At 40.8% G+C, this 25,256-nt stretch overlaps 1 protein-coding gene across 3 annotated transcripts in view; it reads left to right on the top strand.

Annotated features, from left to right (window-relative positions):
• Arhgap18 (Rho GTPase activating protein 18) overlaps positions 1 to 25,256 on the top strand; it is a 219,310-nt gene that overhangs the window by 134,416 nt on the left and 59,638 nt on the right. For all 3 annotated transcript variants that reach the window (XM_016005245.3, XM_006986709.4, XM_042262169.2), the window contains exons 2-4: positions 15,485 to 15,684; positions 19,872 to 20,107; positions 23,827 to 23,890. In XM_016005245.3, coding sequence (XP_015860731.1) covers positions 15,485 to 15,684; positions 19,872 to 20,107; positions 23,827 to 23,890 — 500 coding nt within the window. The remainder of the gene's footprint in view (positions 1 to 15,484; positions 15,685 to 19,871; positions 20,108 to 23,826; positions 23,891 to 25,256) is intronic.

Below are 25,256 nucleotides of genomic sequence, written 5' to 3'. Positions count from 1 at the left end.
TGCCCAGCTGGAACTTGGAGATTTTGAGGACTAATAAAAGTTGTGATAGGGGACTTCAGACATTGAGTTTGGGAGTATCAGGCTGTGGAATGGCCTTTGTTTGGTCTTTGTTGGTAAGCCTCCTCTTTGAGTTGCCCCTGAAAGTGTTTTTGGTAACTTGGTCTCCTCAGAGGAAAAGCAGGAGCAGACCTTGGAAAACTAAAAAGGAAAAAAAATGTAATGTCCAAGTGCAGTGAAAATAAATGGATGAAAGGTTGATTTAAGCTTACACTAATCAAAGCCATTGGACTGATTAAAGCCATTGGACAGGTATGGAAAAGAGCAAGCATTACCTATGTACTAGAGAATTGTGAGGAAGCCAGGTTCCATCTCAGAAAAGGAAAGCTTTAATCATGGGTTTCAGGCAAACCTTGGAAGGCTGGGAGAAAGAGACCCAGGGAGGGAAGGGTTCCAGGAAGAATGTCTTCATACATTGCTATTGCTAAGCACCGTAAACTGGGTGGCTTATAAAAGACAGAATTTTCTTACAGTTCCAGATGTTGGGAAATGCAAGATGAGAATACTGTCAGGGTCAGTTATGGTGGCCTACACCTATGATCCCAGCACTCCGAGGCTGAGACAGGAAGGTCCTATGTTCCAGGCCAGTCTAGACTATACAGCATGACCATGCCATAAAAGGGGCCGGGGTGAGGGGCGTTTTCTCTTTGTGTCTTCAGATGGTAGAAGAAGCAATGGAGCTTTCTTGGGCTCCTTTAGAAGGACAGCTTCTGTTACCATCACCTTGAGTACCCAGAGGTTGATGTGTGTATTTGGAGGTTTAAAAAAAAATCTATTTAGACCACAGCAAGGATGAGTGTTTCGCAGTGACAGGAGAGAGGAAGTGAAATTCTTACTGTGGAAGGTGTGGTAGTTACCACAGGGCTTGGGTCTGTGAAAGGAAGTAAGTACCACAGGGGTCATGACTTGGCTGCTCACACTGGAGAGCTGTCAGACTATTATAGTTCAGGAAGAGCTAGAATATTCTACCTACAACGTGTGTGGGTATCACTCATCATGTACCTCAGGCAAAAGGTTTGGAGAGCTTGCCTAAATGGTCATCTCTGAGAAAGGTGCTCTGCTCAGAATGCATTCAATGCCTAGTTTCTTATTATAGACATTGAGGGACCAGAATAGAACATTGACATGCATGTTTTACAAACTACAGGCCAAGGCTTTCTTGCAACTAAGTATTAGTTACAGTCTGGCATCATATCAGCTCCCCCTTGTGTATGCATCTGTTAGGAAGCTGGCTTTCAATCGCATATTGGAGAGAAGCATCATAGAGACATAGGACAATGAATGCTTTGGTCAGTGTTAGAATTTCTCACTTCACTTTTTTCATGTCTCTAATTTCTGTGTCGTTTTATGCAACTAAATAAAAAAAAAGTTGGAGCTGCTAGTTCAGAAAGAGGCTGAATTCATTATTAATTGAAAAGCTCACAAGTATCTGTGAGGCTCGAACCCAGGAAGACGAAGATGAAGAGAAACACACAGTTTTGTTCTAAGACACATGTTGAGAGGTAGAAACAGGAGCATGAGCAAGGCCACCAGAGTACCGGGTGTGGTAAGGGCTGTGGGAAGTCTGTAGGGGTAAGATGATACCAGCTCCCACAGGGAAAAAAAAAATAGGCACCAAGAAATGAAATTGAGTCAAGGCAGCAGGAGAGCAGAGCACGCTGCAGGGTTTTGCACAGAATGCAAAGCAGCTGCTAGTGTTTATATTCCAGGAGGCTGTTAGCTGCCTAAACCCAAAGAGGAAGGAGCCCTAGAGCAAGGGCTTGTGGGTCCTGGTGTCAGTGGTGACATAATCAGTGGAGTAGATATGCTAACTCCACTTGATGGTCTTTGGACCGATATCTCATGATCCTGGGATTTTTATGTCCAGCCCTACTATACATAACTTCATTCTTAGAAGATAATCTTGAGAATGAAGAACTCCCTGTTCCTGTCTGGCTAGTTATTATGTCTGTAAATTAGGAGGAAATACTGCCTCTAAGGAGAGGTTGGGAGAACTGAGGATCAACAGGAGCCAAGTCTACCAGGAACCAGAGTTCTAAATAAGAGCCTTGTCTGTGACCACTGTGTTATGAGTCTTCTGTCTGTGCCAAAGAAAGGAGTGGATGACTGCAACTTGTCTCCCAGTCACTTCTCCCAAGTCCTCTTTGTGCCTTCCCGAACTTCTTAATAGACTTTATGGCAGTTTTTGCCTGTCTCTTGATTCTTGTGGTGATCTTGACATAGAACGAAACATGTTGTTGTTGTTGTTGTTTTTCTGAGAAAGGGTTTCTCCTTGTAGTTTTGGTGCCTGGCTCTTGTTCTGTAGACCAGGCTGGCCTTGAACTCACAGAGATCCGCCTGGCTCTGCCTCCCAAGTGCTGGGATTAAAGATGTGTGCCACCACTGCCAGGCCGAAAATCTTTTAATGCAAAACAAAAGGAACAATTACAAAATCCCAAAGAGGCATGAGTTCAGCTTAGCCATATTTTTTTGGTGGAAGTGATATAGCCAAGTATTCAAAGGTACTTGTGAATTTTGCCAATACGCTTCTTTACTTTCTTCTTAGTTTTGTTGAGGTAAATGCTGTGTAAATAGACGACAGTCCATTCATTTGCTCATTGTTTTTCTGTGTAAATCCAGGTGTGGTTGAACACATCTGCATTCCTAGTCAGTGCTCAGAAGGCTGAAGCAGAATGACTCTGAGGTCTAGGACAGCCTGGGATATATGTCAAGACCCCTTCCCCCCTCTTCCATCCCCACAAACCTTCATTTCCTGTTGCTGTACTATAGGCTACCATCGGATGGATGCTCTAGACAATCGGAAAGCAACACGCAAGATGTTGAGTGACTTCTCTTTAATGGAAAATCTGAAAGAAATGAATCAATTCTCTTTTTCTCCTCTATGCAAATCACAGAGGATGGCAGTTTACATGAAAAGTGAAAATTAGCCTAGTAGCCCTTAAAAGGATGGCAATTAAACTGGATATATAGAGAGAAAGGTCTTCTTTCCCTGGAGTGTTATGTCCCCCGAATGTGGGGAGGGGCACTGTGGTACAGTTTGCTCACCAGTTTCTCTCTGTCCATAGGCATTGTCGGGGTTCTTTGTTCCTGGATGTCACAGACACTCCTAATAATTGCTACTTACAGCTAAACCATAGCCAGCATTCCCTTCCAAAGGAAAGCAAAGGACTTGGGTCATTCACAGGCTGTAGCTCTTCACAGTCATTCCAACCGAGCAGCTGCAGATAGACAGGGCCATTACACAGTATTAATAGCTTAGCCACTCACTGTAGTACTGATGACTTCTTTGATATCTCGGCTGCAGTGAAAGGAACCCGCTGATTAGAAGCACACTTCTTATATTTAACATGGAGATAACGTAGATGAGGAAGAGTGAAATTTGAAAAATGTAAAAAAAAAAAGTTTGCAAAGTTTTGTTTGTTTTTAATGGGTTAGATTTGAAGGCATGCTCCAGGATGACACCAATTATGTTTTAGAACATGGACTAGAAAAATGTTTCTGCCATGTCAAATGGTATCTGGAAGGGTGGGGGCCTAAGTGGGTAAACAGAATTTACTACGGGCTTGAGAAAACAAAAGAGAGACTTTATTGTAGCAGGCTGTAAGAGGAGTAGAGGGTGAGTTCCCAGAGAGATAATCACAACCCTGAAAGAGAATGTGTTTTTTGTTTTGTTTTAAATAACAGTTAAGTGAGTAGTTACTTGGTCTTTTCTCATGTATGGGCAATAATATGTACAATGGCCATATCTCTATCTATCTATCTATCTATCTATCTATCTATCTATCTATCTATCTATCTATCTATCTATCTATGTAAGCATCTCACTATCTGGTTCAAGTAATATATTTTACTGCAAATTACTCTTCTTGAGGCTGATCATCTAGGTAAAGTGCCCCAGAATCTTTAGAATACAGGCTTCAGATATTTATATGTGACACTTGAAGTCATTGGGTTCTGACTCCAAGTAATTATGGCCTAGCTGTTAATATGTGGATTTTTTTTGCCCTTTGCCTTTATATTTCATTCCCTGAAAGATCATTAGTATAAAATAATTAACAAAGTGTGAATGTGTATCTTCTGGAGTCACTTTGGAGCTGAATAGGTGTATGGAGGGTGGGGGTCCTGGTTGGTGCTACTTAGAAGCATAAGGCTGAAAAGGCTTGAACAGCATGGTAGAGAAGTCGGGGAATGTGTATTCCTAAAGGTTGAAGAGGAGAGGATGACTTAGTAAATGAAATGGCTGGGTAGGAGTTTTCAGTCCAATTGGGAGTTCAAGGCAGGCCACGCGGGCAGGCCTCTGTGAAGACTGAGTTGTATTTGATGAGATTGTGGAAAAGGCAATGGGGGAGTTGTCCATAAGATGTGGGGATAGGAGTAGGAAGGACCCCAAAAGTCACAATGGTTCAAAGGGTACCATAAGGTGATTTCAGGCAGATAGATGGGAGGCATGACAGTAGTGATTATGACGATGAGAAGAAACCCTAGGCCTATAATAGGTGCCCAGTGATGCCGCAGGAAGGGCAGAGAAGGGAAAACAGGACATAACTTGAGGGAAGTGGCGACACTAGCTAGCTGAGCAGTGTCTTCAGAATTCTCTCAGAAGGAAAGGGTTGAGGATGATTGCCCTCTGAGTTGGGTCTTTTAGGATGGGAAGGGAGGGAAAAGAATGAGCTAAGCTTCTAAAACTATGTGGTTAAATTTAGAAAGGTAAGAAAAAGATTCATGACTCTTTATTAGGGTCTAAAGGTGTTTAAGCATGGGTTTTACCTGGCCCTTACCAGAAAAGGAAAAAGGAGAACTCCAAGAGGATCAGAGTGGTGGGTAGGCCTTATAGCCTGACAGACAAGAAGTGGATACATGAGTAGGACATGATAAGAGCTAAGCCAATCAGATTTGAGTATTTTTTAATCCTGTGGGAGGGTTTTCTGAAAGTCCTTGTGTTATCTCTTGTAATTTGTTATAAGATAACAGCTTTGATAACAGCCTTCTTTATTCCTCCTAAGAGACAGGTAATCATATAGTTCTGACAGGTCCTTCCCCTATCATCTCTACCACTGGCCCATTATAACCAGCATGGTTCAGTATCAGCTTCTAACTAGAATGGAGTCTGCCCTGGCTGTGCCTGGATTAACTGCTTATAAACCTGCTAAAGGCCAAATTCAGATTCTGTACTTTAAGAGTACAGCAGGTGGGTCAGAATGATAAAAATGTCTGGCCAGGTTAGGGCAAAGGTCACAGACCTTTGCATTCCTTAATGAAGGTAGACACCTTGTCTAGGTAATGTTACTTCAAACTAGATTTGAGATGCATCACAGAGAAAAGGATGTGAATCCAGATGGTGCTAAGGTCCTCCCACCAACCACACCACAAAGGGGAGGATATTTTCCTGTGGAATGAGTATGGCTTCTACTTGTTCCCTGAGAGTCCAGAAGTGAATGTGGGAGGGATAGAATACATCTGGGTCAGGGGAAGAGCTGGTTGGGAAGGTTCCCTAGATAAAGGGAGGAACCAAAGGCATTTGAGGAGTAGAAAGGGGACGGTAGAGGCTTATCAGATGGATGGATGGGAGGTTGTCGACACAGAAAGGGGAGTGGAGCTCTAGGTTGAGCAGGAACTTGAATGCATCCAAAGCGGAATCATCAAGATTATCATTGGGGGCTGGTTTGTTTAAGGAAAACAAGCTATTGTTAGTAGGTCTGGTAAGAAATTTACTAGATATTTCCTACAATGGAAAGTCCTGTGATAAGTTCATTAAAATCTGAATATAGGAACCTTGGAGTTCTTTCCTTAACAATAGAGATATAGAATGATATTGTGGTAGTCAACAAGGACATTAAGGGGCCAATATTACTTATCTTATGAGAGTTTACCAAGGCCCTTCTTTATGAGGTTCTAAAGACAAATGTACACTAATTTTGAAGAGTACATCCCAGGGATGAGTCAGAGTGAATGAAGAATGAATAACCAATGGAGGGTCAATTGAGGGGTGACTTCCATCCAGAATGTTTCCTCTGTGGGTGATGGATCACTCAATTGTCTGCAAGAGACCTGAGGCAAGCATTCTTAGGCATTCCCTGAGAATAAAGGTGAAGTGGCTCATGAGATTGAAACCCAGTTTTGCTGTAGAGTCACCTACATTCCTGGCTAGGTTGAACCTGTCCTTAAAAGGGAACTCATAAACTGAACTTGGCTATAGGTTTGCCATGAGGGAAAAAGAGTGACTCACTGTCAGAAAGAAGTGAAAGTCTGGTCACTCAGTCTCTGAGATCAAGATCAGGAAGTCATCTGGGAGAGGGGATGTTGGCATGCAAACAATGGCCATGCACACTGAGTTGTAGATGCTGGGAAAGAAGGTTGAACTCAGGAGGCACCAGCCACATACTCTTTGGTCCCTCCAACTCCTGAGAGACGAAAAGAGAGCTGAGAGCAATGGGAGAAGTGGGGCTCTTTGAGAAAGAATTAGCCATGAACATGCTTTCAAGACAACTGTACCAAGGAGAAAGAGGGAGAGGATTCATAAAATAAGAAAAGCAGCACCTGATGCTATGGATCATAGTTGTCTGTCCTCTTTTATCCAGAGCCTTTAGGTTCCATCAAAGTGTTGCCTGGTCTGGGTACCTTCAGTTGTGAACAAGATGTAAGGCTTTTGAAAAAGGACAGAAAGGAACTCTTTAGTTTGTATCATATAGGACAAGAGTGGCCCAGAGTTCCCAGTCCAGGGGTCCTTTGAGTCACACTGGGGAGAAGCCCTGGCCAGAGACCTTCGGTCATTCACAGACCTTTTGATTGATCACTACAAATACCAGAGAGAAGAGAGACAAAGAGGGAGGGGGCCCATAGAGGCCACAAACATGTCGTATGAAATGGAATTTGGAAGGCCAGTGACAGGAATGGGTGTAAAAAGAGTTTATCAAGGACATGAAAAGACAATGAATTTTTTGAAAAGCACCATAAAAGAAGCAGCGTAGAAAAGACCCTGCCACCAAGTAATAGTTACTTGCTCTTATTTTGTGGGCTATTTGTGCAAGATCCATACCTGGGTACATAGGTAGGTACCTTACTCTTTTATGAAGAAGTTCGTATCATAAAATAAATTGTATTTCTTGAGACTGGACATTTGGGGAGGGTGATGTGGGTCATAGGATTAACATTTCAGATTTCTGTAAAAAGCACCATAAGTCTCTGGGTCGGGTTCTAGGTAGTCATGGCTCATGTGTGGGCATTTAGCTTTTGTTTTTGGCTTTTTAGCCTCTATGGTTTTCAGTGCTCTTTAAAGAAGTATGGTTTGACTTAAATGCATTTTTCTCTTGATTGCTATATTAACCAGGGTTCTGTAGAGGAACAGAACCAATAGAATGATTATATGTTAAAAGAGATTTTGTTACATTGGCTTACATGATAACATCTAGGTAGTGTAACAGTGGACATTTTCATACTAGAGAGGCTGAGAACCTGGTAGTTCATAAGGCTGAATGTCTCAGCAATTCTGGTCTGGCATTGAAGCTCTGGACGATTCCTGGAGAGCTGCTGGTCTTCAGTCTCCATTGGAAGGCAAAAGAAACTGGGTTTTGACGTCAGTAATGGAGGCAGCCGTACTGACTGGACAATGAACTTGACAGTGAGAAGGAAATAGGGCAGATGTGCTGGTTTGAAGGAGAATGGCCCCCATAGGGTTACATATTTGAATTGATAGTGGGAAGGATTAGGAGGTGTGTCCTTGTTGGAGAAGACATTGTCATTGGGGGCGGGGGTCAGATTTGAGGTTTCAATAGCGCACACCATTCCCAGCTAATTCTCTTTCTGCCTCGTGCTTATGGGTAAGGTGTAAAGTTTCTCCTACTGCTCCTGAAGCATACCTGCCTGCCTGCGGCCATATGCCCCACCATGATGGTCATGGACTCATCCGCTGGAATTATAAGCCCCCATTAAAGGCTTACTTCTATATGTTGCCTTGGTCATGGTATCCCTTCACAGTGTCGCTATATGACCGCGCATGCTCGGTCCAGTAGCCAAGCAAGAGGCTTAGTCATCCTGGGGTCTTACCTCCTATGCAGTCTGTGTGCTGCATGATCACTTAATCTGTGTGGCATAGCTACGTAAGCCCATATGCGCATGTGTGAGGGAATCCATGAAAAGCGGGTCACAGACTCCTCTTCCCCCTCTTCTTCCTCTCTCTTTCCCTGCACTATCTTCCATAGGTCTAAGCACATCTTTCCTTAGTAAACTCTTATAGCGGGCTTTGTTGTGCCTCGTGGCTTTTCTTGCATGTTAAACAGTGCCTCTTAACACAGCAGCTCATAATAATAACTAACACACAGTAATAGAAAAGTAACTAAGACAGGCGATGGCCTGGCCAGACACATAGGAAGGCAGCCCAGAGGCAAACAGGTGAAAAGCAGAGTGCAAAAGCTTTGCCCTTAGGGCCTTCTTTGATTTGGCTGCCGCTGGAATGTACCGTCCACGTTCAGGGTATGTCTGTCCACTGAAAATAACCTGCTTAAGAAGATTGTGCCCAGAGCCTTATCTCTTAGTTGATTACCTTTCCAGTCCTCTTAGATGGGTCATTCCAATGTGTATAATAGTCATTTAAGGATGGTGATTCTAGACTGTTTCATCAAGATAAATTTGGCCTAGCTAAATGCACCATAAGCTCAGAAAACTGCAACTGTTGAGACAGGACCAAGCTCTATCCTTGTGAATCTGTTTGGTATCATTAACTGATCCCTGAAAAAGGAATGATTCTGTTAATCCAAGTTTTCTCATCCCTTTGCTGAGGTAACTTGGAGAAAGATTGAGTATCTAGACCTTGTTACCTCATCTAGAAAAGGATGAGAGAGGTTGAAAACCTGTTTTTAATATTACCTTTAAGTTAATGTTTCAATAAATATAAAATTATTTTATATAAAATATTTGTAACCATTATGATTGATAACAATATTGTAGCCTGAATGGAAACTTTTTTCTCTGATTAGTCTAAAACACAAAAATAAATGCGATTCTTCTGTTTTATGTCCCCAACTCTGGCTACTTCTTGTCTTGTATAGAAATAAAGTAAAGGGGGAAGGAAGGATTCAAAATGGCTCAGAGAGTGAAGTCCTTGCTACAGAAGCCTGATGGCCTGAGTTCAGGTCCCCCTTCAAACTCATAGGAACAGAAGTTAACTCCCAATAGTTGTCCTCTGACCTTCATGCACTCGTGTGCACGCACGCATACACACACACACACACACACACACACACACACACACACACACGACGACGACGACGACAACGATGATGAGTAAAACTAATATTTTCATACTTAGAAAAGACTTTCTTTTTTAAGAAAATGAAATACAAAACCATGGTCAATTATCCAAGGACTTCAAAAAACAGAAGGTCACAAAAAGTTTGCCTCTGAAAGGGACAAAGGAGGGGGTGAGACTTGAAGCATTGCTTGCAGACCTGAAGGGAGGGGGGATTCTCTCCCCCTTCCAAAGGTCTTCTGACATGCATTGTCAATGGTCAGATTGGCAGGAAAAGGGGCTTATACATGTGTTTAATGTGCTTGTGTGCATCAGAGGCCCTAAGATAAGCAACTCAGAGAGGGTCAGATGGATGAAACATAAATTCTCTCTAATAGGGGAGAAAAAATAGAGCAGGGAATGCTTGACACCTTCAGGGGATAGTAAATGAGTTTTAGTAGAAATGAATGAGCCCCAAAGGCAGCCCACAGATTGGGACCAAGTTGCTCTCAGCTCTGGGGGTGGCAGCTACCAGGTAAGGAAGCAGGATGTCAATGTAAATCTGACCTTACATACACAAAAGTTTCTCCAGAAATCCTGCAAATCATAACATCGTAATTCCATCATCATACCCTTCTGAATATTGGGAGGGTTGTTGGTACATTTTCCTCTCCACTGGTTAACATTTCCTGGTTACTTGGTGAGGTTCCTAGGGAGGATGCTTAAGGAGGTTGTATTTCATTGAGAAGATATTTATTCTGTCAGAGAAGAGGATGTGAGAGAGTCCTTGCATGCTTTGGGGCAGAAGAAAGAAGAGAAAATTAGGTAGCCTTGCTTCAGAGGAAGCTCCTAAGGCTTTCCACTTTCTTTTAATTCAAAAGCATGCCCCAACCATACTTTGAAGTGTTGTTTTCTAAGCCTTAAGGAGGTAGAATACAAAAAATAAAAACTGGACCAGATTACTAAATCTGCATTCCAGTTCACAGCCTATAGTTACAAATAAATCTGCCTTGTAGTGACTTCAGAAAGAGACCATGGATGACCAAGGAGCACAGAGGTAAATACATATCATGAAACACCCCACCAGAGGGGAAAGTTGCTCACCCTTATTAGGGATGGATATGAGTGAATGATTAAGGACATTGGCAAGGTGGGGCTCTTAAATGATATCTTTATTCTTTGTCATTGTAATATCAATATGAAGATACTATTGGAATATATCCAGGTTGTTTTTTTTTTAATGAAATCCTGCAAAACTAAATGAAAACAAACAAAGAAGTAGGTCAAGAGGCACCAGGAAAGCATTCCTGTTTCTCTCAGTAGGGACTTCTGGAACACTGCCCACAGAATAAGATGCCCCCTTATTAGGATCCATTAGGAGTGTATTTGAGAAATGGAAGATCAGTGGTTTTCAGGGTGTGTGTGTGGGGGCGGGGGGCATGAGGGAATCTAAGAATCCTTTCAGGGAACTAGCAATCTAAACTGTTTTCCTAGTGTCCTCAGGATTCTCTTTGCTTCTTTGGTTCCCGTTCTGTCATGAGAACATAGTGGGGGATCCCAGAACATGTGGGATACAGCTAGTGATTGACTGCAGCAGCAGATGTGAGCATCCAGATGCCTCTGGGAAGCTGGACCATTAAAGGCCATTCCACAAACAGAACAGTACTGCTCATCTTGATTTTTTTTAACTTTCTTTTTACTTATTCTTTGTATCTTTCATATCATGAGTCTAGATCACATTCATTTCCCCATCCCTTTGTATCCACCCTCCACTCTTGCAATGCCCCCCCCCCAAAGAGACAAAATAAAATAAAATTGAAGAGGAAAAAAAAGGAAATAATGGAGAAAAGGAAAAAAAAACTCATCATGGAATCTGTAGTGTGATACAGTGAGTCACGCAGTATATTCTTTTGTTCATATATCTTTGTTTGCAAGTGTTCATTGAAAAGAGTCACTAGTCAGGTTTGAGGCCTTTGATATATGCTACATGATTGATGCTAGGACTCCTCTTGGATATCCTGTTGCTGCCCTGTGTTGTGGAGATCCTGCAGCTTTGGCTCTGCAGGACTGGCCCCTTCACAAGCTCCCGAAGATCATGGGTGGGGTGGGCCAACTCATAATCCTGGTTCTGGGCCTGGGTAGTTGCAGGGTTGGTCAGCCTGCCAGCTCTCCCTTGTCCTCAGCACCAGGGTGAGCTTGCTGGTGTTGCAAAAGCAAAAACAGGCATTCCTAATACCTTGAAGAGTATGGATACCTTTTAAATTTTCTGATCAGCTGGCAAAAATTATTGCAGCAAAATGAGATAAGTTATACCTAGGAAAAATACAGTAAAAAAGAGGTCCAATTATCTTTATAAGCATAGAAGACATGGTAGCAAGTTGGAAAAAGACCATTCCAGGAAGGCCCTTAAGTGTCTATGAAGTGAGTATTTCTTGGTGGTTTTGGTGGCCATGAAAAAAGGCAAAAGGACAATGCATGTATTAGGAAGAGCATGATATATGCACAACCAGGCTGGGAGCAACTGCCAGACAACTTCCCTGAGAGAACTATTTTCAGTTTGGTTATTATAGTTACAGGAGGTGAGTGATGCAGGATGCTTGAAGCCTGGCTCTAGGATGACCAGCGCAGAGGCTGCTGCAGGGAGAGAAAAGAACTTGGATAGTTGATTGACAGGAGGTCCGGAGGGGCCGTTGGTAGCCGCCTATGGTATAGTCTCTGTTTCCTTGATTTTACTACCATGTGCTGTGGCTGAGATCGTGTGGAAATGAATTCCCTTTCAGCTCTACTTCATTACACCTAGCAGATGGTGCTTTATGATTCTGAACTCAATTTTCAGAATGAGTGTTAAGATAAAAGACACAGTCCTCAAAAATCAAAAAGAGGAAATCGGGTAACTGGCCACTTACCAGGGCAGTCTTAGGAAGGTTCTAGACTTTGAGCTCTTGCCTGTCCTAAGTATAAAAGTTAAGTATGTTCTCAAAAGGGAAGTGATACAGCATATTAACTGTCTTCACTTGAAATGTTTGCTTTAAAGGAAAAAAAAAATAGCTTAACAGAATTCAGCAAAGAGTAGTTTATTACTGAACATTCCTCACCCTAATATTTAAAATGGAAAATATAGTCCAACAATACTTACCAGTGGTGGGAAAGAGAAAAAAAAAGAAAAAAAATGGAAAAGGCCCATGATTTAGTGATTTTCAAGTTATCACAAATTGACTCAGCACCCAAATCCAAGCAAAGTCACAATATTGAGTCATTTCATCAGCACTGAGATATAAGAGTGGTGCTGTGTGCATGTTTTGAAGGCAGGGCTTGACAGAGAAGATACGTTTATGTAACAACGCTGTGACTCAGTGCCCTGAATTTTTCTGCACATGCTATCTTAATGGGAATTTACTGGAAATTTCTTGCCAGAATAAACACATTCCTGCAGGAGTGAAAGGCTTAATGTTCTTCTATTCAGCTGCACTACTTTCCTGTGTGCAGATAAAACAAATTATTTGGTATTATTAGTTATTATGCTTCTCACAGTTCACAGGACACATTGTCGTCTCCAACAGAGACCATAGAGCTAGAGGTAGAAAACAAGAAAATGGCAGCCAATTTTATACTCTAATGAGAGAGAGAACAAGAGCAAAGACGTGATGCCGGCATAGTTAACATGGTGAAATAAACAAGAGCAAAAATGAATGGGGAACACTGTGAATCCGCCTTAGCTATCCAGACGGGCTGAGAAAGGAGGCGGACCCCACACAGGTGAATGATGTGTCTGATCCTGGAACTGTAAACATTTTATGAGAGGGCTGATTTTCATGAACGATTTGTAAATCAAGATTGAAAATTCTGCAGTGACAGTTGTGACTACACGTTGATAATGGGGCCAGTCACCTGGCTTGGGAGTTACATACACAGTGACCTAGACAGGGTGGGTGGGGCTCAGAGGGAGGAAGTAGCCCTTGAGTTAGGAGTGAGGGAGGCAGGCAATGGAGACTGGATGAAAGATTCCCAAACATTCCTGCCACTTCCTCTTGTTAACCCTGCTCCTGAAGTCCACCCATCCCATCACCACTCCATGGTTACTGACAGGAAAAGAGGCATTATTTGTGGGGTAGTGAATCTCACTCCACAACCCAAGGTGGCCTTGAATTTGCAAACCCGTTGGCTTAGTCTACGCAGCGTTGACATTGATAGGTTAGGGTTCCATACCCTACTCCAAGGAGAGATTTTAATGACCCTTCTTTTGATTCTCGCAAGCAGCATTAATAAAGTCCTTAGGATCTAAAGAACCAGCTGTAATGAATAAAATTTGCCTACTAGCACATCATAGCTAACTGGTTATGCTCTATTTCTTCAGAAGTTCTTTGACTTTTTTTTGGTTTAACAAATCATTTGGAATTCAACTGGATCGATTTGCCAGAGTTTAGGGACCTGCTCCTTCACACAGTGTTAAGATCCTATGCTTTTAAATATCAGAAAGACCAGTTAACTATCACTCATGCAATACTAAAGAATTTCATTTTATTATGTTTCTCTTTATTTTCAATATGTACAGGAAATAAAACCGGTCTAGCAAGTATTGCTTCTTAGTAGTCTTCGAGAGTTAAAATAGCATTTTGAAATTAGAATAATAAAACTCTTCTACCAATGATTATCCCCACTCAAATTGTACTCTATAAAAAGAAAATTATTTTATATGAAGCAAAGACACCAGAAATGAAAATGTATCTCTTTGAGGTACTGAAGGGCTGTTTTCTTTCTATCTGTAAATAATAAAAATAAAAAGTTCTGTTTTATATAGGTTTTTTATTGTAAATTCTCAAAATTCAATTTCAGAAGTTGGTGGGATAGGAGTATCATGGAAATGAAGTCATAAAAATCTCATTCAAGGGCTGATAAAGCAGCCAGTAGGTAAAGGCACTTGCTGACAAGCACATTGACCAGAGTTCCATCTCTGGGACCTACACCATGGAAGGAACTGATGGTCCTGAGCTGTCCTCTGACTTCCACACACTCTCCATGACTCCAGAGCCCTCTCCTGCCCATAATAAATAAATGACTGAGGGAAGCGGATGCAGAGATCCACGGCCAGGCCCCAGGTGGAGCTCCAGGAGTCCAATTGGCGAGAAAGAGGAGGGGTTGTATGAGTGAGAATTGTTGAGACCAAGATTGGAAAAAGCACAGGGACAAATAGCCAAACAAATGGAAACACATGAACTATGAACCAATAGCTGAGGAGCCCCCAACTGGATCAGGCCCTCTGGATAAGTGAGACAGTTGATTAGCTTGATCTGTTTGGGAGGCATCCAGGCAGTGGGACCGGGTCCTGTACTCAGTGCATGAGTTGGCTGTTTGAAACCTGGGGCTTATACAGGGACACTTGGCTCAGCCTGGGAGGAGGGGACTGGACCTGCCTGGACTGAGTCTACCAGGTTGATCTCAGTTCTCAGGGGAGTCTTTGCCCTGGAGGAGATGGGAATGGGGGGTGGGCTGGTGGGAAGGGGGAGAACAAGGGAATCCGTGGCTGATATGTAAAATTAAATTAAATTATAAAAGAAAAAAATGTAATGAAAACAAGTCTCATTCAATTTATCTTTTTCTTCATAAATAATAAGTATTTTGAGGCAATTTCAAGTTGTTCAGAATTTCCAGTAAATGAGTATTTAGTCGTGTTAGAAATTATTTATATGTATGTCATGAGTCCATTTATAAGTTTTAAAAGTGCTTTCTTAGAATTTCATAAATTAACTCCTATATATTTCAACATCAAAAATAAGATAGAAATTGAAATTAACACTTTATTCACTGATAGGAGCTATTGGCTATAAGTTGATTGAGTTTGGTATATATAATTGATAAAAATTATGCTTACATAAAATTTGTTCCCAATATATTTGTGAATAGCCAATAATCTAGGCTCACTCTATTGCTTTCTAAATACAAAATTTCAGATTTAAATGAATCTAAGCAAAAAGGTAAATTAGTAGCTGCTCCTTATTCTTTGTCATTATTTTCTGTAGAGCCTGAGACTCAGATGAATCATCAAACTGTTTCCCTTTAGGTGTTACTGACCATCATATATCCAAGTAAACAAAACAAGGGTGAACTTAAGTAGTTTCCAGATTTCCCAGCTCAGTGCTGTGGTGTTTTAGAAATGGTGCTAGTTTCTCTTGCTGAAATGAACCATGTTTTGTTCTATATTTATAGTCGCAGATATGGCCAGTACACCATGAACCAAGAAAGTTCCACCAAAGTTACAGAGAGGCCTCCATTTGATCGATCAAGTTCCCAGGATTCTTTGGACGAAGTATCGATGGAGGACTATTGGACGGAACTAGAAAATATCAAAAGGTCTAATGAAAATCGCCAAGAAGGTCAAGAGGCCGTTGTTGTCAAAGAGCCTGATGGTAATGACTGAGTGAATAAAATGTGTGTATACTAGTAGAAAACGGACATCCAGAAGGAAAGAGAACAGACCCTAAGTAGTCCTGCTGGTTGCCTTTGAACTTGAAGGTTATTAGACTGTAGCAGGTGTAAGAATCCAGTTACTAGGTACAAGTGTTATGAGCAAACTCACTTTGTAAAGATAGCTAAGCCCATTACACTGGAGATTCAGTGAGTTAGATTTGCTGTTTAAAATCATACACACTGATTTTAATTCCTTGCATAATATACTAGCATTATGGCTGTTTGGTTTCCAAGAAGTGTGGACGGCAACAGTAAGCTCTCTACTTTGCAGTGATTCTGTTTTTCCATTTGTTAAGTAGCTGGATATGTTAGAACTACGTTGGTTTGCAGTCTGTGTTCTTCTAACTCAGATTGCTTTAAGGAAGTTCATCCTACTTTCCCATATATGGTAGTCGTTTGAGCATTTGCGGGTATATATCTCGTTTCTAACCAGTACATCTCTACACTGCAGATGTGCATAAGCAACCTGTGTGGGTGGTTTTTTCAGACCTCTGGTAGATCTGAGTACCTACCAGATTCAGCACAGTATCCAGATCAGAGGCAACACAGCATGCTTCACTGATGGAAGGGTGCAGATTTCAATGCTGGAAGACAGTATTAGCATTTTCACCTTCCCGAGTTGCTTCTTTTTGGTATTTAATGCACTGTTTTTTGTTTCTTTTTCTTACATCTCTTTCCAATAGTATTTTATATTCACCTCACTACTATACTTGATATTCTGGAGGAAACATGCAAAACTTCACTTTAAAAATATTTTTCTTAATTTTTTTTCACTAATTCCTTTAATCTTATAAATTAAAGAAGTCCCCATATTTGTGATGCCAAATTTTGTTATCAAAACTATGACTTTCTTTCTATGCTATCCATTGTATATATGTTTTGGTGTACTAGTAGATATATAAATGTCAAAAAAGTAAAGTCATAATCAGTTCTGTGATCTACTAATACAGACATTCTTTTTTTTTTTTTTTTTTTTTTTGGTTTTTCGAGACAGGGTTTCTCTGTGTAGCTTTGCGCCTTTCCTGGAACTCACTTGGTAGTCCAGGCTGGCCTCAAACTCACAGAGATCCGCCTGGCTCTGCCTCCCGAGTGCTGGGATTAAAGGCGTGCGCCACCACCGCCCGGCTAATACAGACATTCTTAACTTACTGTCTACTGAACTACTGAGTTAAGTAACTATAAATAGGGTTTTCTCCTTTGCTACAATGTTGCTTTAAAAATAATCTACCAATAGTAATCTGGTGTAGGTGGAATTTTTCATTGGGACTGCTGGTCAGCTTTGTTTAACCAGCTGGCTCACAAATGACCACATAGAGACTTAATGTTAAGTATAAATGCTCATATGATAGCTTAGGCTTGTTACTAACTAGCTCTTACAACTCTAATTCACCCATATTTCTATCTATGTCCTACCACATGGCCCAGTACCTTATCTCAGTACAGCATGTTCATCTCTTGCTCCTCTGCATCTCCTTGAGACTCCTGAGACTTCCATGACTCCATCCTTCCTCTTCCCAGTGTCCTTTCTGCCTGAAAATCCTGCCTAACTATAGGCCATCATCTCTTTATTAGCCAATTAAAGTAATACATATTCGTATTGTACAAAACGATTGTTCCACAGCAATCTGGGGCCTGACTTCAGTGCTCTTCTTAAACAGGGTCTCACTATGTAGACTAGGATTATCTTGAATTTGTACTTCTCTTGCTTCAGCCTTCTAACAGCTGGCATCACATGTGTGTGTCATTGTACCAGGCTTGGATACTTTTCTCAATATTTTTCAGACTGATAAAAGAAAGTCATAGTTAGCTAATCTGATTTCTCATTTATTTTCCTCCACTTCTTTTCTAAATACATTATGAACAAAACATATATTGTTTATAATAATTAAAAAATATCATCTTTCAGTCTGTGTTTCAAGACAGACGCAACTTACCAGTTGCTCAGTAGGAAACAATATGCTAGGGAAAACCATATTTAAGTCTTATGTGTAGGAATGTGCTTTTGGCTGTTTGACACATCTCCGAAGTTAAATTGAATTCACAGATGATGAAGAACAATGGTCATTATTTTGTATACTCATATTTTCTTAGGTATTTTTTTTAAAGATTTATTTATTTATTATGTAGAAGAGGGTGCCAGATATCATTACAGATGGTTGTGAGCCACCATGTGGGTGCTGGGAATTGAACTCAGGACCTCTGGAAGAGCAGTCGGTGCTCTTAAGCCCTGAGCCTTCTCTCCAGCCCAGGTATTTTTATTATTATTATTATTTGAGACATGGTCTCCCTATATAGCCCTGGCTGTCCTGGGACTTGCTATATAGACCAAGCTGGCCTCCCATACATGGAGATCCGACTGTCTCTGCCACTTGGGCTGAGATTAAAGGTGGGAGCCACCATGCCTCCTGGCTTTTCTTAGATTTTAAACAGTTTGAATTTTTCTTATATTTTTAATGTACTAAATGGCTATAATCATCTTGTTCTCCTTGTCATGATAATGTCAAGCGTTCTTTCTTCTCCTCAGCACTCTGGGTTTATACACCTGTAGTGTGTTTTATCTATTCAGCAGTAATGACAATGGCCAGTTGTTTTATTCATGGCCAGGTCTATTGACATTTGATTTCTACATTCAAGGAGTGTCTAGTGTAGAAGGACAGAAATCAGTCACTAGTAATACAGATGATAATATTTGCAATATGTCTTGACCTTTGGTCATGAAGTAGCTCTGGTGGCCCTCATTTAGTTTTATGGAAGAAAAAGCAGAATTAGCTTGAGGCTGACTTGTTCAAAATGACATGGCTGTCAAGCTTCTGAAATGGGGTGTAGACTCTTTGTGTCTTTTGTGACCTGCCATTACTTTTTTATTTCTCTCTATAAACATGGTGCTTGAAGTGACTCTATTCTAGTTTTCCATCTGTTTTTCTACAAGCTTCATTAGGTCTTATAAAATATAGCATCCCTTGATATTTAGGAATGATTGGTTCCAGACCACACAAACAGATAGATGCTAAAATGTCTTTTATAAAAGCATAGAATCTGTGTAAACCTATTTACATACTCTTGTATACTTGAAACCAGCTCTAGTATTTATATATAGTACATGATACAACATGAAGTATTATATAGATACAATGTTGTTTTTAGGGAATGACAAGAAATGAAATGTCTATCGTTAGGCCTGGTAGGGCATGAAGGAGTCTGCTGTAGGAAGTCAAAAATTTAGAGCCTGCCCGAACTATGTAATGATACTCTGTCTAAAGAATAAAAGGTAAAAGGAAAAGGAAAAAAATAGTTCATACCAATGTTCAGCTCAGACACATTTGTTTTTTAGCAGTATATCCAATCCAGGATATTTGAGATGAATATCGAACATTGAATATTGAGATGCAGAGATCACAGATGTGGAAGAAACCCTATTTAAGTGACAGCCGAATCCCCACGTTCTGTGTTCTCAATTGATTCAGTTATTTAATTAGTCTACATACAAGCTCTTTTTTTTTTGTTGTTGTTGCTGCTGAAAGCCATGTGCTTTTAAAAGTTCTTTAATATCTATATTCTCTCATTTGAGGAAAAAAAAAGTAGAAAATTTAATTTGAAATTGAATAGTTCCCCATGCCCAGATTTTTTTTTCACTACCTTGCCATATGCCTCACTAGCTACACAGAACTGAGAAAACAAACCCTTTTAGAGATTAGTGTTGGACCCCAAGAGAGCCTTGAAATGAAGCCAAGAAACAGCCTGCACGTGTACTGTCAGCACCAACTTCCTGTGCCACCTGTTGGAGCAAGTTGTCTCTTCATGACTTGCTTGCTCACCCGCCCGCCTCTAAAAGGAGCACAGTACCGTCCTCCTTAGTTAGTATGCAGAAAGCTGTGGAGGTTAATTACATATGAAGCAATTTAAAAATTTTTAATTAAGTATATATGAAATTGACCCAAAATTTGCTATCACTATGGCCAGAATGGATGGCAGTTATCCAAGTTTCAGATAATGATTCTCAGCATTGGCTTGGTTATAATAGAAGAAGCGTTTCAGTCAGGGTTACTGATGGTCTAAAAACACGAACATTTTCATACTTCGTGACTTCAAAACTCTTTCTTTCTCTTCTTTTACAAAACTGTTTTAGAGGGAGAATTGGAAGAAGAATGGCTCAAAGAGGCTGGGTTGTCCAATCTTTTTGGAGAGTCTGCCGATGACCCCCAGGAAAGCATCGTGTTCTTAGCCACACTGACCCGGACTCAGGCAGCAGCTGTTCAGAAGCGGGTAGAAACGGTCTCCCAGACCTTGAGGAAGAAAAACAAACAGTACCACATTCCTGACGTCAGAGACATATTTGCTCAACAGAGAGAAGCACGAGAAAAAGTAAGATTCTTTACTTGATATGAAGGCAAACGATGAAATGCTTGGAGTCATCTGGACCAATCCAGTTTCATTCAAGTCTTTCCAGACTTAATGAGCACCTGTGATCTACCCTGTGTCAACGCCCCGTGTTGGTAGTCAACCAGTGGTCTTGAATTTTGCCGTTTTACAAGTTACCCCAGTGACACAAATACCTAAGCAAGTTCAAATTCAGTGCAATAATCCTGTGGGAGGTAGGATGGAGTCTTTGGGGGCATTTGGTTGTACCTGTCACACTATTGGCTGTGACAGAGTGGTGGAGGAGGCCTTATACACAGCCTGCCTGCCATTGGTTGTTTCTGATAGAGATGTTTGATTGAGGGGTGGGTGGGTTATTTCCTATCCTTTTTTTTTGTTTTTCAAGACAGGGTTTCTCTCTGTAGCCCTGGTTGTCCTGGAACTCACTCTGTTCACCAGGCTGGCCTCTAACTCACAAAGATTCCCCTTGCCTCTGCCTCCTGAGTCCTGGAATAAAGGTGTGTGCCACCACCAACTGGTCCTTATCTATTATTGCCTGAAGAAATCTTTGAAGTTTCAACCCACCCAAGGATGAGTAGAAGTGGAGTATGAGAAAAGGGATGGAAACTGAACTGTGAAGTTTGGGACCATGAGATGTGAAGGAATATCCTCTGTGTGTCTAACTCTAGGCACCTTCCGTGGCATATAGATTTGAGTTAACCCAGATGGTTAGTGTTTCCATGGAAGATGCTGGATTCTGGTGGAAACAGAGGACTAGTAAATGAAGAAGAGATTTTAGGGAGGTGGTAAAATTAGTAGATCCATGTGGCCCTGAAAAACACTGTGCAGAATAGCCAGTTGGAAATCATTCATTGCTTACCTATGAGGAAATAAAGAGCTTGCATGGGATTGAAATGATCATACTTAAGAAATTCTTGCTACCAACAAGGACAAGTCAGCTGAACTAAATGGTGTTTTTAAGAGCACAGAAAATTTGCCTTCTGGCCCCATCAGCTCTGGTTTAGAAAATTCAGTGAAGTCATTGGGAGGGTAACGAAAGGATTCTTGAATAATGGGTATAATGACAACATTTGCAGTAGCAATTGCTGCCACAGCTACTGAGCTAACTGCTTCACCTGCATAATCTCAATGAAGCCACACAGCTGTCTTATGAGTGAGGTGTTATCGTTTCCATCCTATGGCTGGGGTTCATAGACTTTAAGTAACTTGCTCAATGTCCCGTAGATACTAAACTCAAATTTGTCTGACTTTAAAGCGTTCTTTCTCCTCCTGTATTTCTACTTCCAAACATGACTCTGATGCTAAGCAGTCTGAATTTGAGAATCCATTTATAGTATAAGCAAAGGGCAATAAAATTTTCATGATTCTTCATAAAAAGTAGAATGGAAGAGCTTATATTTAAGGCACTTTTTTTTTTTTGGTTGTTGTTATGTAGAGAGCCTTTACTTTTTTCAATCATTTCACTCTTCTGCAAAAATCCTTTCAGTTACAGGCTATTATTCTGCTTGCATGGCCAACTGTGGATCAAACTCAGCCCATTTACAGGAATTCAGGGTCACTGGATTGCTCCAGGCACTTGTCTAAGTTACTTTCTTGCTTACTAGCCAGTGGTTATTTGGGACATCTACCAGTGCTAAAAGATAGAACTAGGTTTCCCGTTACAGAAAAATGAATGGTAAGGCTATACAATATGACATTTCCTTCCTAATTAAAAAGCATTGCTACCTCCCTGGCCTTACCCACCTATAAAACTCAGAGGAAGTGAGAAGCAAGAATGGGCAGAGAGCTGAACCTTTGCAAAATAGGTGGTGGGGGGTTCCTGCCAGTCTTGAGGACAACATTGTTACTTGGTGCTAAAATAAACTCTTTTTTTTTTTTTTTTCTCCGCGAATTTCTGGAAAAGTCTAACCCACGTGGTTTAGAATCTAAAATAATTGGTTTTTATTATCTGCTGGTCTCATGAAGAGAGAATAACACATGCATATTAAGATAATGTTTTCTTTTGCTGGATACCTTTAATTGAAATACTACTACCCTTTAGAAGATGTTTTTTCCATTGCCCATCCCTTAAGCATCCATCTTTGTTTGTGGCTCTTCTATTCTGGGATAAACGTGTATTCAGCTTTTCCAGTATCCATATTTAAGCCTATGCCAGGAAATTTAATGCCTAAATGTATCCATCTGAGTGCCTATCTTCAATTACTCACAAAAACAGTCTGACCACATACTCCAAATATATATCTATATGTAAAATTAGACTCCCTGGCTGTGTTCACTGTGCCATGGGAGGCCGATCCTCTGCAGACTTACAGGCAGAGGGAAGGAGAACGCTGTACGGCTGTCACCTAAGGTATACCACATGCCATGTGTCACTTGTGTGTCTATAGGCCTCTAACTCGTATGTTAATGACTTATTGGCACTAGTCCTTGTGAGTTTTGTCAAACTGTGGGTGAGGGAAAGGAGCCCTTTGTGGATAACAGCTGGTGACTAATTGTGTTTAGAGGGAACTAGAAGGGCCTTTTCTTTTTTAAGTGTGGAGGTGGAATCCAGTAGAGTGATTATCAAAACTAATGCATTCGAATAGGCTTCTTTGTATGATTGGCCAAGGCGCGCTTTCCTGACCCCCCTAAAACTGTCCCAGAGCCTTATCTGGAAAAGGAAGAACTGCTGTCTGATATAGGCATGGACAGAGTCAGTCCTGGCTCACCATGTTCACCAAACCCTAAAGGGCCGTCTTGTAGGTACCATGGCTCATGACACTAATCCCTTTATAGAAAGAAAAGAATTCTTTTCAATGTGTCAGTGCTTATTGCAAGCTTGGCAATTAGTTTTGATTCATCATTTCTTCTTTAAACAACTTATGCTGTGCATGCATATTAGTGCATATGGGTGTGTGTACACATATATGGAGGTCAGAGGTCGACATTGAGTGTCTTCCTCAATCACTCTCCACCATACTTTTTTGAGGTAGAATCTTTCACTGAACCCAAAGCTAACCAATTTAGCTAGAATGGCTAGCCAAAAAGCTTTAGGAATCCACCTGTCACGGTTTATTTAAAATAAAAATATTTTAAAACCAATAACAAAAGAGGTATATATAATCCTGTGATTTCCCTACCGTCATGATCAACTAGAACACGTTTTTATTATTCTCCCCATAGAAAGCTCATATCCATCAGTAATTACTTCTCTTGTCCTGAATACTCAGGCAAACATGCATCTTTAGGTCTGTGTGATTTGCCTGTTCTAGATACTTTCATATACATGGAATCATAACATATGTGGTTCTTTGTGATGATTCCTTTCACATAGCATAATATCCTCAGCGTTTATTCATGTTGAAGCATGATTTTGGACTTTATTTTTGTTGTTGTTACTATGTCACATATATCTTCTTATCGCTGGATATTGCTAGCATTGCTCTTTCATCTAGATAGTGGTGGTTCAGATGACAGGGACACTCTTGACATCTTTCCTGTTCCCAGTTGTGCTTGGTATGTGTCTCACCCACCGTCATGAGTCATCACACACTTGTTGGATGATTGTCTGTTGATTATAACCACGGCCATTTGTTCCCTCGCTGCGACTTGTATACTTCCGAGTACATTTCTTGTTCTCTGAAGGTTACGATGGGATTATTTACGACACCATGTTCTCTAGTTGTGAGTTGGAGATGACTAAGTGACTCCTTTCCTGTGTTTAGTCTCCAGATGGCTCAGAACCGCAGTCAGTCAGAACGAATGAAAACAAATGCCAAGGAAAAGACGGTAGGTCAGACCCATGCTCTTGACTGTCCCCTTTAATTACTGCCATAAACAGCTGTAACTCTAACACATCACCTTCTTTCTATTAAGCAACTTCTGTTAAAATACTAATGTAAGGTCAACATAGGTGAATGCATGATTCTGAACGTGGGGTGGGCCCTTTATTATTTTTATGTGTATTTCCATCTGATCCAAATTTGTATATATATCTTTCTGACTGTTTATCATATCCTAAGTAGTATGTAGAGCTTTTTTTTTTCATTTAGTACACTCATGAATTGTACCTGGTAGGTACTGCTTTCGACCCATTTTACAGATGAGAGAACTGATATTCAGACTTAGGAAGCTGTGTTCCCAAGACCATGCATCCTGGATGTGGAGTTAGTGCCTCATTCATGAATCAAAAGCTCCAAGTCAATAAATGGTTTCATTTTCAGGAAGTTTAGAGAAACCTTTAAGAAAAAAAGATTTTTTTTGAAATTTATTATAATTCTCTTTCTCATGCATTTTCACATTAAACATTTCTTAGTTCAGAGATGAATTAGAAATTCAGTGTCTAGAAGAAAATGAATACCAAGGATTCTATTAGACACCACCAAGAAAATGGTTACAGCTATTGTGTTTACAAGAAGGGAAAATGTCCTTAGCTAAGGTCCTAGATTAAAGCTTAAAATTCAGTCCTAGTTACGTAACAAACAGTGACGTAGATGAACTGTGTGTTTATTACGTTCTCACATCTTAGTGTCTGAGGCATCTGTGCATAATGGCGTTGCCTTCGGCTTTCAAGGGGCAGGGTCAAGGAGTGGCTGTCGATAAACTAGAGGACTGGGAAGCATTCCCAACTTTCCTCTAGAAATAACTCATTAGGACAAGGTTGTATGGGATGTTTTAGAAATCTGAGAGCATAGATCATCTTAGTTTTGTCAGAACTTTCTCAGTACTTCTTGCTTGTACCCCTGGTTAAAAATATGAAGGCATGCAATGTACACATGAACATTATGAGTCTGAGCACAAACACACACACACACACACACACACACACACACACACACACACACGCACGCACGCACACACATACATACATCTAAAAAATCACTTTTTTCTTTCTCTTCTGTGGACGCCTCTGTAGCTACATGTGTTGTATCAGAATGAGCTGTTGGGTTTTTCCCCCTGTCTGTGTGCCAGCAGACACGGAAGCAGCAGGCAGTCTGGCTGTGCCAGCCCTAGCCTGCTGGAGAGCCAGGTCCTCAGAGAGACAGACGAATCTTTTGTACCAGTGTCAATATGCTTTGGGCTTTGGGGAAGAGTGACTGCCAGTTGTTTAAGAGATATTGAGGAAAACATTGTCCTTTCTTCACATTTTTCTCTC

Source organism: Peromyscus maniculatus, chromosome 16, assembly GCF_049852395.1.
Source record: "Peromyscus maniculatus bairdii isolate BWxNUB_F1_BW_parent chromosome 16, HU_Pman_BW_mat_3.1, whole genome shotgun sequence".
Lineage (NCBI taxonomy): Eukaryota > Metazoa > Chordata > Mammalia > Rodentia > Cricetidae > Peromyscus > Peromyscus maniculatus.
This window is presented reverse-complemented; position numbering and strand designations above follow the sequence as displayed.